Source organism: Dermacentor variabilis, chromosome 5 (assembly GCF_050947875.1).
Source record: "Dermacentor variabilis isolate Ectoservices chromosome 5, ASM5094787v1, whole genome shotgun sequence".
Classification (NCBI taxonomy): domain Eukaryota; kingdom Metazoa; phylum Arthropoda; class Arachnida; order Ixodida; family Ixodidae; genus Dermacentor; species Dermacentor variabilis.
This window is the reverse complement of record NC_134572.1, coordinates 6,068,567-6,085,630: the sequence shown is the minus strand read 5'-3', so window position 1 is coordinate 6,085,630 and position 17,064 is coordinate 6,068,567. Positions and strand designations below refer to the sequence as shown.

Below are 17,064 nucleotides of genomic sequence, written 5' to 3'. Positions count from 1 at the left end.
AAGCCATTTAGTTTCTCTTTTCCTTTTACATCCACGTGGTTCAAACTGCCGAGAAAACGAAGATGACATTTTGTTATTTTGATGACTGGCTACTATGCAATTGCATAGTTGCCAGTCATCAAAATCAAGGCTTTCAAATACTGCTCGTTTGGAATACTTGGCCAAATCCATTACGCAACCACGGCGGATGCTTGCTTGTCTTTTTCACAACACTTCGAGACTTTCGCCTCTGAATAGAAATTAGGACACCGAGCGCCAAATTCAATTATGAATATCTCGGAACATAAACATTCATATTTTTAAAACACAATGAACTTGTCTTCGAGTTTCTAATAGTATAAACATGTCCATGATGGCGAAATAAAAGTTAATTTACAAAATTTTTATTATGAATTTGCTTACTTCCTGAAAATTGAGTCCGCAAAGGTGCATAAACCATCTACGCAAGCAGCATTTGCGTAGCTAGCATAACCTTTTTATTAAGCTTACTGATAGTTCACTTTGAAGCACAGAGTTTCATACAATCACTAGAGGGAACTGTGGCGCTAGTGTCTACGGGAGCTGCAAGCACGGCAGTTCAGCCAGCATGGAATAATCGATCCATTTCTTGGCCAATCCCCCATCGTGGGTAGGAGCCATACGTGTCACAGGCAACAACAACAAGGAAAGGGTGGGTTACCCAGTATACAGATTTGCTTAAACTTCGCCCTTCTGACTATATATGGCTTCGTGGCTATGCAAAGTCACCATGTTCAAGGAAATACTGAGTTATAAGTAATTAAATCAACATTAATGAAATTGTCCGACGGCAGGACTCACATAAAAAAATTGGCTTACGAAACTTGTGTGCGGTCTTCACTTGAATATGCTTCAGTAGTGTAGGACCCATACACACAAAAAAAAGATATAATGATCTTTGAAAAAGTCAATAGGAAAGCGGTTAGGTTTATATACGGAAAATACAAAAGGGAAGACTCTCCCTCGCAGTTAATGATCTCAAATAACATTCACACACTAGAAACCAGCAGAAAGATTAATAGATTGATATTCTTGTTCAATAGTTTAACAGGAAAAAATAAGCTCCAGCTTCCAGAGTGCATTATATATAAGCGTCCTCTAGTGAGAAGGACTCGGAGCGTTCATGAGCATTCACTTGCTCCCCTCTTCACCAAAAACTAACAGCTTTAAGTACAGTTTTTTTCCCTAGAACAGTGCAAGATTGGAATTCGTTACCGGCATCTGTTCTTTCCTCACAAAATTTTTCTGATGCGTTACATCGTCTACTTACCTTATAATATGTATGTTTTGTATCCTTGTGCTGCCAATATTGTACAATTTTATTCTTTTGGTTTATTCTTTTGATATATGTGTGCTGCTAATATTGTATAAATTTTATTCTCTTGGTTATGTAAAAATGTAAATTCATTCCTGCTTGGGTCAAGCAATGGCCTGCAGTATTCTGAAATAATGAATAATAAAATAAATAATAATAATAACAGTGAACCTCCAGCACAGAAACCCGATACTGAAACCATTACGCCACGTACGCATGGACAAGCGGAACCACTACAATTAGCAGCGATTTCGCGCTCTTGCATTTTGTTACCTGCTGCTTTAAAACATGATAAATTGACTTGAAATTCAGGCACACGTAAGCATAATAAACGAATCCACAAGTGCGTCTAAAACCTCAAGCACGAAGATGAGACCTCTGACCTCCACCACCTCTTGTGGAGATAAGTGGATGACACAGATCTGTGTGCTATCAATCACTCCCTGGGTGGCTGAACGATCGCAGCTCCAGAGTTAACCTATAATAATTCTAGGAAACTCTATGCTCTGAAGGCCCGGTACACGTATATTCCACCTTACGTTAGCCAAGCTATTAAAGGGCAGAAAGAAAGAAAGAAAGAAAGAAAGGAAGAAAGAAAATCTGCGCAGGATACGACCAGTTATTAGACCTACAGTGTTCAGTCAACAGAAATCCGTGGACCGAACACCGTTGATCTTATAATCGTACCTTGCACCATGTTACTTTCGTTATTTTTCTTCTTCTAGCAGCTTGGCTCACGTTTTCTGGGACACCCGGTATGTACCGTATAGCCATTGCAGGATTGTCTGTCGGTTCCTCGGCAGAGATAGCACTGTGCACGTGACCGCCTAGTCACTTCCAGCAGATCGCAGGGCTATCGCATTGCGTGCTCCTTTACAACTGTTCTCGGCTCTTATCCCGAATTATGACTCGAGAAGTCTGAGCGTATTTATTGTGATGTGTCTGTATGCATGGGAGGGGGGGGGAGACATGCAAACACGGGAAGAAGACCGACTGAGCTTTGCAGACTCATGTCTTGGATAAAGGTTGCTTATGGCTCACTCACACTAGGCCAACACGACACCGATTTCGGTCTGCCGACTGTTCGTGTCGGTGCTCCTGTCACACTTTACCGACGCCGAACAATGTGTCGACGGTCGGCAGACCGAAGTCGGTGCCGGGTTGGTCAAGTGTGAGTGAGCCTTCACGGACAAAAGTATAATAAGTTCGTTGAAATTTTCGTATGTTGTGAGATGTGGTGAAAGCGTCCCTAACGTATATACATCGCAATCTTTTATGCTCATTCAGGTTCCACTAGCAACAACGTTAAAAATTACCGTTTCGGCTTCATCGCGATTTTAATGTGACGTTCACTGGTCTATAGATAGGTTATTTGAAGCAGAGTAGTAATGTTCTTTTCTTCAGCGTTAATCTGAAGTAATATTTGGTGCACTTGGCCGGGCGTTGTTGCTTGCCTTAATTACGAGGTCTGAAGATCACTAGTGCGAACGTATAGGTATAGAAAAGACATTGGATATGCTAATAAGCTTCGTAGATATTGGTTCAGCAGAATTCGAACAGCAATGTTGCAACATATCCAAAAATCCCTATCGCTAAAATTAACACAATATAGCAATGTCTCACTGGCCGCATACAAATGTCTCACTCGCCGAAGGCACTTGATGGCGGCGGGAGCAACGCTTCGTTGCACTCCAAAATTACTGGTGTAACGTTCAGCGCCTAATTCGCATACCTTGCATGGGAAATGAGCAAGTTGGGTGGGCGGGAGCCTTTTTAGCGTTTAATGTTCACAAAGTCACGTATGAATTGTAGGAGCTTTATCACTTCAGCAAAGCACGCTGGGCGTGCAATGCACATTGCATCTCCCTCCCGGTGCGTTTTCTTCACATGCTAGGGACGAAGTCTTCGCCACAGGTGGCGCTGTTCGCGAAAGCGCTTACGACAGAGCTTACGATAGCACAAAGGGAAGTGCCTTGCTATTTGAGGTTCGAGCTGGTTGCCTAAGGACATGTTGGAACAAATATGCGCAACAAGATGAGGCATGCGTTTGCTGCAGCAAAAATCCAGAGACAACTCAGCACATCCTAATGCAATGCGAGGCATTCGCCTAGTGAGACCCATAGGCGGCGTACACCTTCCAGAAGCGTCGGGATTTATAGTGGGTATACGCATTAATCGTTGAGCAGTCTAGGTAAGCAAGAGAAGTTCACAGCATTGGTGGAAAAAAAAACAGCGAAGAGATTGATTGGACCGGATTCGTTACAAGGCAGCAGCACAAGGTAGATACATAAATATTAAAGAATAGTACAAAGGTTAAGGTTATGTAGGAAAAATTCCAGACTGTAAAGCATGTATAACATAGCTGATTAGCTCAAGTAGGCTGTGTGAATATTTGCCACCGTCCCCTTTCAAAGGGAGTGCCAATAAATCATTATCGTCATCTTGTAGCTTCGTATGCAGGACGCATGGTCCTATGGCGACACTATGCGACGCCCAAGGCTCCGGTGCGCACCTTCTCGCACATGCAGGCACCCTTCGTGGAGCGGAAAACAAGCCTATCCTCAAAAGAATAGGTTCCACAATCGCACAGCAATCCCTGCCACGGTCTCAGCCGACTGAGGCTGGTCCCTTCCCGCTGTCGCCGGTACGGCACTGTTTTCGCCGTTGTTCGCGGCAAGGAAAACGACGCATCGATCGCGCAGTTCGTAGTGCGCCAGCGTGTGCTCGTCGCTCATGTCTTTGCGGCGAAACGTGAGCGTCTGGTGGGCCGCCCGCAGTCCGGTCAGTTTCTCGATGCTCTGCTTGACGCTGCTGATGGTCGACCCGAGGCGGCTGTTCACCACCACGCATTTTCCTCGTCGAATCCAGACGGACAGCTTCATGGGCTCCGCCTCCTGCGCGCAACGGAGCCGAGTCAGAACCGTGACTTGGAAGCACAGCTCACACGCACGGACGCGTGTGATTGCGCACGAAAATATACGAAAGATGCGTCATTTCTTTTTGCTCTTAATTTCAAGTCGCTGAAAAAATTGCGCAACGTTTGCATTTTAAGGTGCACGTATTCATCTTCTGTTCAGACTTTTGGAAAATCTGAATAACCTAAAAAAAACAAGGTAAAACACTAAAGCGGTTCGCAACAAGTCTAATCAACCACCTAACTCATCGTCGTGGGCGATATCTCGCCGTGAAGTAGCCAGATGCGATTGACAGAAGGCTTTCTGCCTGCGCATGTTGCGAGATAAAGGAATAAATATAGCGCGATTATTGCTCATGGCTGGGAGAATGAGATACTGTAACTGTAGAAACTTGCATAACAGCACAAAAAGAGCGGGTCGTGGAATACGATTCCCTGACGTGCACTCGCCCGTTCGGTCGCATAGTTATCGCGCAGTTATGTTCATAACATAAGTGGGCACGGGAGCGGTACCGTTGGCATGGCTCTCAACCACTATGTTTTCACTTCACAGACGCTACTTGTTTCCTGGCTTGCCTGGTTATCAACCTTAAAGGGGCCCTGAACCACCCCTCGGGCTTGGCGAAATAACATAGTCGGCGGGTAGCATACGCTGTTGTAATCATCTCAGCCAAGTTCTGCTGTCGTACGCGGTCCGTGGAGTTCGCAAGCGGTGCGCGAAGTCACCCTTCTCTCAAACGCTCTCGTTTCAAAAACTCCATGATCCTCGCTCTCTTCTGTGCGCTTTATTTCGTCATAAGGCACACTCAAATGCGCGGCTGCTATTGGTCGCTGCGCGCGGCTACACCAAGGCTCCGGTGCCGCCACGAGTCCAGTGACTAAGCGCACTGCGGCCCTCCGAGGAGAGCCGCGTTTGGCTTGCGTTTAGCGCGGCATAGGCAGTGTTGCCAGGTTTGGCTATATATAGCCAAATTGGGCTACAGAAAAAAAATTTTTGGCGTCGACTTGGGTGAGTTGGCTACGTGGCTATATTTGGGCTACTGAAAATCTGCGACTTGGCTTTGTTTAGGCTATGATTGGCACCTTAATCCACGCTCCAGGGGTGACTCTCATAGAGTAGAAACAAAACTTGAACGCTATGTTTCAGCTGGCTGGGCCAGCAGCGTGGCTGTGCGTGCGTGCGCGAAATGCCCCCCCCCCCTCCCCCTCAGTGCATCATTCTTTGAGCCGATGATTTTATCCTTGACGAACTTAAATTTACACCGCGCTTCACCGTGCTAACATTTACTCCTGCAATGTTGCCTCATCTTCGTCTTATCCCGACACCCAATCACCGGGCAACGGGATGAGCCTGGGAGTGGAGGGTGTTTCACAGTGCACTGTACTAACATGGCTATGCTGAGAAACAGAGAGCAATATGGCTGTGCCATCGTGGCGCCGACATGAAAGAAGGGAAGCCTGGGTAAATGACACGCTCCAGTGTATCCAAGGCGAAGGTGTCTGGTTGAAGTATCGCGCTGGGCACAGCTTTCGACCTAGTCCGCGTTTCCCACGGTAAGCTTTTTACTGCCATTTTCCTTTGCGTGTGAAATGAACTTTAATGCGACAGGCGTTAAGGGCCCCGTGTCGCAGAAAATCCGGCGTCGACAACGTTGCCGTGTGAAAAAATTATCCCGAACCACGTAGGCCCTTCGGCTGGCGCATATGCATTACTGAAGTACCTGATTTTCTCAAAGTAAAACGCGGCAGGAAATTCGTAAAACACGACTTACACTCACTCTATAGACATGGTAGCGTCGAATTGTAATTTGATTATAAGAGAAAACATATGTTTGTTACGCGGAACCTCGAACACAAACCCCTTTTCTAGCTGCTGTTCGACATCTTAGTAGGGGGACGATGGTTTGGGCTAGTTGGTTTTCCATGAGACTGAGTTGAGACTAGTTGGTTTTCCATGAGACATAGGACACAGGAAAAAAACGAGGACAAGCGGTTACTGCCAAGTAGGAGCGGCGCGCCCCGCTCGGTTCCATGCAACACCATACAGATGGCACTCGCCTTCGCAGCATCGGCGGCGCCTGCCATGCGAGTGGAATGAAAAAAAAAGAACCAGAAAGCTCGCCTTCATGCATATTGTTCGCCTCCGGCGTTTGCAGGTAAACATTATGGTTGCATACACTGCAGTTGCCGGGAATGGTGAGAAGCAGTCAGGGATCTTTGAATGCTATCACATTCCGCTCTTAAATATGAATATTAAAGAGCTCAGAGCCAAATTTTATGGTACCTATTTTTTAATGCAATAGAAAGTTTGCTAGTCAGAGTGTGTAATCATGAAGTGGTAACTCGGTAAATGCAGTGGAAAATTTTTTTATCGGAATTTTTTTATCTGCAGTGAGGATGTAGTGTTTCACTGGCAGCTTGTTAGCAGCGGTGGTAGGTGATAGTGATTATACGCCGGCATTAGCGGGAGGCAGACGACAAGTGCGGCCGTAAGTGTGACAAAGTAGTTTGTCTAACAATTCGACGTCCCTGCGATTCATGTTTTCCGAAGTCTTAAGTACTTTTGCGGTAATAGCTACGTGTTTCCATTGTTTCCTGCCCAACTGCTTTGGTATTTAAACAGTCAAAGCGAAACCAATCGGATTGAAAACGAAACGACGATTTTACGCGTGATACGCAGTTCAGCGTGTTGCCGTAGCCATGCGTGCGCTTTTGATTTCCGAAGCATAGAATAAAGCGCAAATGTCTAATACTATAGCAACTGCAATTTTAAGCAATAATTATGTTGTACTAAATAACAGCCGACTTACTTACAGTAATCGCATAGACTACATTCGAAGTACCAATATTTCATTGCCAGGCCTCGCCACTTACTGGCCTTTGAGATATTCTTTGCCAATTTTAAATTATAATCCCTACTTCAATCCCGAACAGCGTGCCTGTTTCTATCGCCATAAATCATGATCAGTTCATTTCCATCAACGTCCCACAAGACTTTCTGACTAGTTGCCCTCCAAGCGTTCTCCAAGTTTTTTGTTCGTGCTTCCATCCGACATTGAGAGAGACCACGAGGGAGATTATGGAGGTCTACTATATCAGGAAAAAAGGGTCGCGTTGTGTAAGCACGCGATCGCTAAATTTGCATGACAGTGAATTTGAATTTTTAAGCCGCCTCATAGTGTAACATTAGATTACAGGGTTTTGCGTTTTTTGCCTGTGCACTGTTAATGACGCCATTGATGGGAGAGCACGTGGCTGTGGGTTGTGTAAGTAAGTTTGTCTATGCCTTCGAATGAAGTTAGTTGTGAGATCAGCGCTGTCCTGTGTGTTTCTGCCTTCTGTCTTCGTCATATTGCGCTGCCCCTACAAGATGTTTAGCTGTTGTAGATGTCAAGGGGCGACCGTCACGGCATCACGGACATTTTTTACGACGGGTTGTACAAAAAGCGATTACCGCACTCGAATGCGAAAATGTATATACAGATAAAACTGAAAATAACAGTGGCTATATTTGGATACAAATTTGTTTTGCTCTTTCTTGTGTTTGGCTACATTTGGGCTACAGTTTCTCTAGTTTTGGGCTACTCCACGTTGTCCGACCTGGCAACACTGGACATAGGCTAGCGCGGCAATCGGAAATTGGAACTGCGCGCCACGGTGACGCCTCCGCCGTAGCCTTCGCAGTGCAAGCGGTGCAAGGCATTGGAGGAGGAAGGGAAGCGCAGCTGAGGCCGTGTTTGATTGCCGATAACTCGGCTTCTGCTTAACGCATTGAAATACTGACTGCGGCAATGCGGTTCCGAAATAGCCTATCTTCATTTCAAATGCCTTTCTCCACTTCGATAAAAAGTGGTTCAGGGCACCTTTAACGCACGGCATCATTGCCTCCGATGTTCAGCATTTCCAGCCGGTCTTGCCCGTTTGCACTTCGGATGCTGCGCCCTTCATCGACATGACTGTGTCTGGGCAAATCACCCCTGGCTCTCCCTTACGCTCATCGGTGATATCGCCTGCCGTCAGCTATATAAAAAGCCCGCTTGTCCCGTCCGCCTTCAGTGGGCACGGGAGCAGTACCGTTTGTATGACTCTCAACCACTCTGTTTTCACATCGCTGGTTTATGCTTCCTTTTCTTTGTACGCTAAGAAAAGCGATGAGCCATGTTTGCTTCTGCTCCCGTGCCCAAGAGTTTTCTGTGAAACCGCTTGTGAGTGTTTTTCTATGGCATTTATTTTGTTGTGCTCGGGGGACGTTGAATTGAACCCTGGCCATAATATCCGCTCTGAATCTTTACTTGACATTGAGTCCTTGCCAGATGACCCCTCTGAGCAGATGAGCATAGTCTTCAAGCTCATAAAAGACATGCATACGCGTTCCTTACAACCGTCAAATTTCCAGGCCGAGATTACTGCTGATGTTGAGGCTATAAGAAGTCGAAAAAAATCACTTGAATCAAACGTTTCTTGCATTATGAAAAGGCTACACGCACTAGAGGACAAGTCTCAAAACATTGATAATGTCAGCCTGAAAGTTTCCAACATAGCAAAAACAATTGACGAAGTTAGCACTCGGAATAATCTTTTTGAGTCTCGTTTAAATGAATTGGAAGATCGGTGGCGCCGCGACAATTTAATTTTCCATGGTCTCTCTGATAATGAGACATGGCAACCGACTCGAATATAACCACATTAATTAGCAGTATTACCTACCCATTTCCTGCAGACGGAATTCAAGGTGCCCACCGCCTAGGTTCGCATGCGCCTAATAAATCTCGTCCTGTCATTGCGAAGTTCGCAAACTTCAAAACCAAAGAAAAACTACTGTCTGTGCGCAGCCAATGCAAGCGTGAGCACACCAATCTAAGTGAAGGTTTTTCTGTTGCTCCACGAACCGCGCGAAGAAAACTGATTGCATTCGGTAAGAGCCAAGCCTTTTCTGAACCTTTTAAATTGCGATATGATAAGTTAATCCTGAACGGATAATCGTACATGTACAACGCCAATTCAGAACAAATTGAAGAACTCAAGCTACCTAGTGATATTATTGCGCGGGCATATCCTGTTCCGCCACGTCCTCTGATCTAGGAAAGCGCGAGGGGCAGTGGTTTATTTTCTTCATTTACTCAAGTTTCAGTTTTATATTCTAACGTCAGAAGCACCTACAACAAATACGATTCTTTATCTTCTGCAATTGACACATGCTCTGCAAAAATCACTGCGCTTACTGAAACATGGTTACCTGCGCATGTCACTGACACAGAAGTATTTCACGGTGCTGTGCACTTTCGTGCTTATCGCTGCGATCGTACTGCGTGCAGAGGCGGTGGCGTCCTTCGGCCGATTTCAAATGACATTCTGGATTTCTGTAGAAGCGACAATCTAGAGGCTGTCTTGGTTTCCGTAACTAACTCTTGGTTACAAAAAATTCATCGTAGGCGTCTACTATGGCTCATCCTCTGCACAAGCTACGTTTTTCCATGACCTGCACGCCAGTATAAACCTCGTGCGCACGCGATTTCTTTCATCACCCATCCTACTTCTGGGCGATTTTAATCTTCCAAACATAACCTGGAAAGATCAACCTTCTTCACACTCTCCCTTTTCTGCACAAGCTAACGAGTTTTCAGATTTGTGCGCAGTTTTTTCATTGTCACAACTAGTAACACAACCTACACGTGTAGCTACTAATGCTGCAAGCACACTTGACCTGATTTTGACATCCCACCCTGATACAATGTCGGAGATTGCACACCTACCTGGTATACGCGATCACTGCCTACTTGCATTTTCAATTAACGCTTTAACCCACAAACCAAATAAAATAATAAAAACTATACATATCTACAAAAAAAAAACTAACTTTACTGCCATAAATAACGATTACCTGCATTTCTCGACACTTTCCTACCGAATTTTCAAAATCGTTCGCTTCAGCACAATTGGGACATGTTCGCCGCTAAAGTTCTGGAACTAACTGGGAAGTACATTCCATGCCGCATCATTACCTCCAATTCTGATGCGGCTTGGTACAATAGCCATCTTAAGCGCCTATGTAACCGCAAAAGACGCCTGTATCACTCCGCAAAACACTCGCTAACTGTCACACGCTGGTTTGCTTATAAGTCCGAATTCGACACATACGTAACAGCCCTAAAGAATGCTAAATCTAACTTTCTATTTCGTTGAAGCTTGGGCAGTCCGAGACGGAAAATCGAAGGAAGGAAGCAGGAATAGACGAAAGACAGGGAGGTTAGCCAGTTCTCAGACCGGCTGGCTGGCTAGCCCTCTGCTTGTACTGTTCCCGTGTTGAAAAGCCCCCCCCCCCCCCCCCTGGTGCTTTGTTAAACAATTTACTTCAGCGCACGGAATAAGAATTGCCTGCTTTAAACTGAAGTCTGGCGGATTCTCCGCAGCATTGGCCCACGTTATACACATATTGTCAGATCATCAAGAATGCCGGATTTTTGGCGTCTGCGGCCGCTTCCTGACTTTCATTGCCGAACGTTCTTCACGAGAGGGGATAAGACGTGAGACTGTATACGCATGATGCTGAACGTACTGTTGAGAAACCCGCAGCAGAACTTACATCCAGAACTACGGGTGTGGGATCGCCTCCGCGCATGCGTAGGATGAGGTTAAGTTGGCAGCCGTCTCTGAGACCACACTCTTCGAGCGTGTCGCTGTCAGCCAGCGCTTGGTACCGATACACTAGCAGCTGCTGGTCGACTGGTACCAGCAGTATATCCTGGAGAAGCAGCTTCAGATCTAGGATGCTGTCGCTGGCGAAGGCCTCCACGTGGGTCACCTTGTCCATGATCGACCGCACTGTCAGCTGTAGCGGTTCCCTCGACGTCTGCGGAAGATGCGGTTGACAAGATTTATGACACGCGCCATTGCACACACCTCTGCCAGGCACGGCTTGCTGGCCCGATACAGCTTCCTGTTGCTCAACACGTGCTATACATGAAGGTATTTTTCCGAGCGTGAAAGAGGCCCGCGAATACACGCAAAGTGCCTCAAGCGGCCAGTTGCGGGGCAATTTTGCTAGTATTCGCAGACTTCTTTGACGCTCGGAAAAACACGATTATGTAGCACGTATTGAGCAACAGCAAGCTGCATTGGGAGCTTATGTTGCTCTACGAGTCTTTCATTGACACTTTTTATGTAAATATAATATTTGACAAGTTATTCATCTTTAATTAAGCCTAATTATGTAATTAGGAAAAGTACAAGAAATAGTCTGAGTATCTCCAAGCGACAGCAAACAACCTTACCTTTATTTCAGTCCAGCAACGTGGCATTTGCCTATTTTTAAATTTTGGTGCATGATAGTTGGGACACCCTGTACAAAACGTATATCGTGTCTGTGAAAACAGTGGGATCGACGGAAAATATATCTCACTAAAACTGCAGCACCGTTAAAAAGAAAAATTGACTTGCCATCCCCACCCTGCGAAAGTGGATGCACATCGAAGCTGTTGAAAACCACCACTACAACTACTGAGATATGTATGTAATGCTTTATTGTTTAGAGTAATGGGAGTAATGGTAATTTTGACAGCACGCCGCTCCCATAGCGGTGCTACAACAACATTGAAATTAGTTGCTAGGTTGCTTCCTTTATATAAGAAAGGCTAGGGGTATCACTCTCTACGTCGCAAGCTGCCGTCGGCGCAGCTGTTTGCGCAAGACTAATCTTAACCAGGAAGCATATTCGGCGAGCTTAAGTGCTTGGCATTGTTATCAGGCGCGCCTTATCAACAATTATGTGGCTCAAATAATTGTTTTGTGCCTGTTCTATATTGAAACACATGCTGTTGTGTATGTTGTATGCATGATTCCAAAGAAAGTATGCACTGTTCGCTTCACATTGCTGAGTGCCTGACGCCCCTGCATTACGGGGGTACGAGCAACTGCCCTGCGCTGCCGCCTGGATGGGCCGACATTTTTGCTGACGGATGGGCTAACGAAAAACGCCGACCAACCAGAGGCTAAGAGCTTCGCTGTAGAAATGACAGCAAGCCAGCCCAAGGAAATAAACATGAATGCTAATGGGAACAAATATCTAGAGGGTCAATAGTAGTTTGGCAATTCCTTATGGAAAAACGGACAGAGTGCGCAATGTATATCATAGTATGCTCAATTAAACAGATGTGTGAAAAAATGATTGTGACTGGTTTTAAATGCATAGATGTTTCTGTCTTCTACGATAAGTTTGCATATCCGTAATACAATGGGAATGTTACATTTCACAAGAAATAAAGAATAAATAAAATAAATTAGGGTAGAACTACCAAATCTGATGAAAAAATACATGTGGATATTGACTTACAGCTTCGTGATCTCCGTAGAGGTCGTCGTCTCCATTACTTCCAGCAGGCAATTCAGCCACCTGTCAAAACAACACAGACAGCGTTGTTTATACAAAACTGTTTGGTTTATAGCAACATTTCACTACAAAAACCTATGGGTTCGCCTAAGTACGTCCTAAGTTCTGTGGCAGACATGACCCGAAAAACTCTCGCGTGTACCTTTTGCTGAAAATATATGATGCCATCGGCGTCGCCAATGAAAAATGCAATAAGTTGAAGATCAGCTGTTAACTCTGAAAAAAGAATAGGGAAAAAAGAAAATATTCTATATCGAAGTTCGCTAAAGCACGTTGGCGGGCTGGTTGTGTGCGATTCATAACACAGTGTAGCGCGGCTGGCCAGAGGTCAAATTGTCGAAGTCTTGTGTGTCCTGGTCCAGTCGCACTGCACTGTGTTATATATCGAAGACAGCAGCGGCTTGTAATAAGTTGTAAGAATGTTTACAAGTTGTATGGCCAATGGCCATAGCACTTCTTGACCTGCTTCTGCGCAGTCGGGATTCCCTCAGGGCTTTGTACTAGGGCCATTACTGTTTTTGATTTTTATAAATGATTTGGTTAAGGATCTTCCTGTTGAAGCACGGCTTTTCGCTGAAGACTGTATTACTTATAAAGAAATCCGCACTCCAGAAGGTCTAGAATTGTTAAACAATGAGTTAAATTGCATACAGACATGGTGTTCGACGTGGCAAATGAATACCAACATTAAGAAAACAGTGGCAATGCAAGTAACACGTAAGGTCCAATCTCTTACGTTTACTTACGTCCTCAATGGCACCAGCCTATCTGGAGTATCAAGTTACAAGTACTTGTGGCTACTAATTATACTCATGGTCTTCGTTGGAATAATCACGTGATCTGCACAGTTAAGAGAGTTATGAAACGCTTAGTATATTTACGCAGATCTCTAGGTAAATCAACGACAAAAAGTAAACTCTTGAACTATAAAACTTGTCTAAGACCGATCCTCGAATATGCCGCAATGGCTTGGGACCCCACACAAAATCTAACATCTAAAAACTCGAGAATGTGCAGAGGAAATTTCTCAGATTTATTTGTAACTCTTATAGCAGGAAAATGTCGGCTACAGCTTCAGCAAAATTTTAAACTGCGCGATGAAGACAGGAAATGAATAAAAACATCGACGCACACACAAAGCGCAGACATCCAACTGGCTTCACTTCGTGAGGGCAGGGAACTTATAACGTTCTACAAAAGAGAGAACCAAGGAACAATCGTGATGAAATTGTGCACGAGGCAGTAACGAAAAATAGCACGGCCACATGTGCTTTAAGAGCATGGGAGAGTCCTGATGTGCCCATCTAAGAATTCAATTTCCTTCCTTGATAGTGTTAAAGAAGGTGAGCTAACGCAGTTGTCACCCCTTTTTGCGACGTCTCCCCTATAAAGCCCTTTTACAGAGAGTCGATTGGAGAGCTGGCAGACAAGGCGGCATCGCGATAGATTAAAACCTTTCTATTTAATGTGTCATGATAAATTAGGAAATACATAAGAATTTATACTTCCAACTAGTACAGCGACGGCAAACTCGGTCCTTCCCCTCGATGAAAGTCAGTGAATATCTGCTCAAAACGAATGCTTTTAAAAACTCGTTCTTCCCGCGTACAATCCGTAACTGCAGCGACCTGCCCGCTGAGCTGGCCGGAACTATTTCGTTCTTCGTGTGCGCACTTGATTGTTTGCAATAATAGGTTTCAGTGCTTTCCTTATATCTGTCACGCGTATTTGTCATTCCTTTTCATGTGTGTGCGTTTCTTTTTCATTCTTGCTTTCGATAATTTAGCTGCGTAAATAAATGTTCACTTTGTTTTGCGCAGTGCCGAGTGCTGTCGCGTGCAGCGTCAAGGTGCTGTTCATAGGGAATGTTTGTGTACTTGTACTGCTTCACTTATTCGCGGATTGTTTTGTACTGGCGGCATGAGACAAAGGCCGGCAGTATGTACAAGATAAATAAATAAATAACTTGACTAAGGAAACTTCATTTGAGATAGTACATGAGCTCCGTGCTTGCACTTCCCTTGTGCTGATTACACGGCGCGTTTTATAGAACGTGTTCTCCCTGTATATATATATATATATATATATATATATATATATATATATATATATATATATATATATATATATATATATATATATATATATATATATATATAAACGAGAAGGAGCGGGGTTAACCGAGGGGCCCGATTTTTATTACTCATATCATAAGAAGCCAACAAACACTGACACCAAGGACAACATAGGGGAAATTACTTGTGCTTAATAAATGAAATAAAGAAACGATAAATTAATGGAAATTATAGTGGATGAAAAAACAACTTGCCGTAGGTGGGAACCGAATCCACAACCTTCGCATTTCGCGTGCGATGCTCTCCCAATTCAGCTACCGCGGCGCCGTTTTCCCATCTACTTTCTTGGGTATTTCTCCCAGGGTTTTACTAGAACACATAAATACCCAAGAAAGTAGATGGGAAAACGGCGCTGCGGTAGCTCAATTGGTAGATCATCGCACGCGAAATGCGAAGGTTGTGGGTTCGGTTCCCATCTGCGGCAAGTTTTTTTCATCCACTTTAATTTCCATTAATTTATCGTTTCTTTATTTCATTTATTAAGCACAAGTAATTTCCCCTATGTTGTCCTTGGTGTCAGTGCTTGTTGGCTTCTTATGATATGTATATATATATATATATATATCTTGCTGCTTTATTACTTCCTGTTTGTTTAATTTACCCATTTTGCTTGTAACCACTCCCCTCTATACTGCCGTAATGGCGCTGAGGGTATGCTAAATAAATAAATAAATATACAAGAAACAGACCTTTAGACGACCCCTGAATCCATTGTTCAAAAGTAGCGCCACACCGTGTATGACTGAATGGATGCTATACGCATCCACTTTGAAATGGGATAAATAAATAAATAAATAAATAATAATAATAATAATAATAATAATAATAATAATAATAATAATAATAATAAAAGGGCGGTGGCTTGCGCCATCCAATTTTGATCTAACGCGCCACGGCGCCATCTGCAGACGGTGCATCGAGTGGCTTCGTGCAAGCTCCAGATAATCAGCGAGAGATGGCAGCACAAACGTTATATTCTGACTGCGGAGCTTTTAACACAAGCAGTCTTTGTTTACAGAACCGACACGGAACGGAACACCTCAAGGCCTCGAACCCCTGATGTTAGTTGAGGTGCTTCCATGCTTCCATGGCGAGAGCATAACTTCGGAAGACGTCAGCCTACTTATTTTCTTTCACCCTAAACATCTACTAGAAGTTTAACGTGTCCAAGCTCGGCGGCCGATCTCAGACTTTGGAAAAATTATATCTACGATTTCAACAGTCTGGTTTTTGTATGCCACACAAAAATTGTTCCTTTTCGCATTTCGGATAATTAACGCCGTCCTACACATGCAGAATATTTAGCACGCTGGCGAGTAGCAGCAGAGTAGCGGCCGATAGAACGCTGGCCCGACCACTCACTCGAACTATGTAGCTTGTATATATGGGTGTCGAAATGATAACTCGTACGCACCGTCCTTCCTGTGGGGAACGGTATCGCGAAGGAGTCCATGCTGCTTCCAGTCGGCTAGCGCTGCTGCAGCTTCCTCGCACCCGGCAACTCCACGAGTTCACTCCTACAGCTGACGCCAGCGTGCGCGTTTTCGGGCAACGTATCCCGGCGCGCACGCAGCACGCGATGCTAGCTCGACCGCACCGCCGAACACCGATGCCCCTTGGCGACGGCCGTCGTAGTTGTTCTGCTGGTTTGGACGGTGAAGATTATTGCACCACCATGCCTGAACTCTCTTTTAATAGAAATGCCGAAACGCTTTGAACGCCATCTTAAAGCAGAAGACAAATGGAATGGCGTTACGGGCGGAGTATCAGCTTACAGCGACGGCAGCGTCAACTTCGTGTCGCCGTCAACCCATCCCGTCGCAATGGATTTCGTTCAGAGAACCGAGTTGCGCATGCTTCCGCCATTTTGTTCCAACCTATGCAGTAAAGCTACTCATCGCGCGCGCCGGAGATTAAATATTAAATTATGGCGTTTTACGCGCCAAAACCACAATCTGATTATGAGGCACGCCGTAGTGGCGGACTGCGGAAATTTTGACCAGGTGGGGTTCTTTAACGTGCACCTAAATCTAAGTACACGGGTGTTTTCGCATTTCGCCCCCATCGAAATGCAGCCGCCGTGGCCGGCATTCGATCCCGCGACCCGATCCTGCGACTTAGCAACGCAACAGCGGGTACAGGAGATCAATATATTATCACGTGGTAGTGACGGTGAAGAAAGCAAAACGATGAATGGCGAAACTAGCGTTTTATTAGGCGAACTTGTGCCCACAAAACAAAGTTACACTCAAGGGACAGCAATAGCGGCGAACACGATCGGCGGCCGTCGAAATCT

General features: G+C 44.9%; 1 protein-coding gene across 1 annotated transcript; it reads right to left on the bottom strand.

Annotated features, from left to right (window-relative positions):
• Positions 1-928: 928 nt before the first annotated feature.
• On the bottom strand, positions 929-16,528 carry LOC142582205 (uncharacterized). Its single transcript, XM_075691624.1, has 4 exons — positions 16,183-16,528; positions 12,577-12,636; positions 10,831-11,097; positions 929-4,227 (listed from the first exon to the last, which is right to left on the bottom strand). The coding sequence occupies exons 1-4, from the start codon at positions 16,219-16,221 to the stop codon at positions 3,895-3,897; spliced, it is 699 nt and encodes a 232-aa protein (XP_075547739.1). The 5' UTR covers positions 16,222-16,528; the 3' UTR covers positions 929-3,894.
• Between the last annotated feature and the right edge of the window lie 536 nt (positions 16,529-17,064).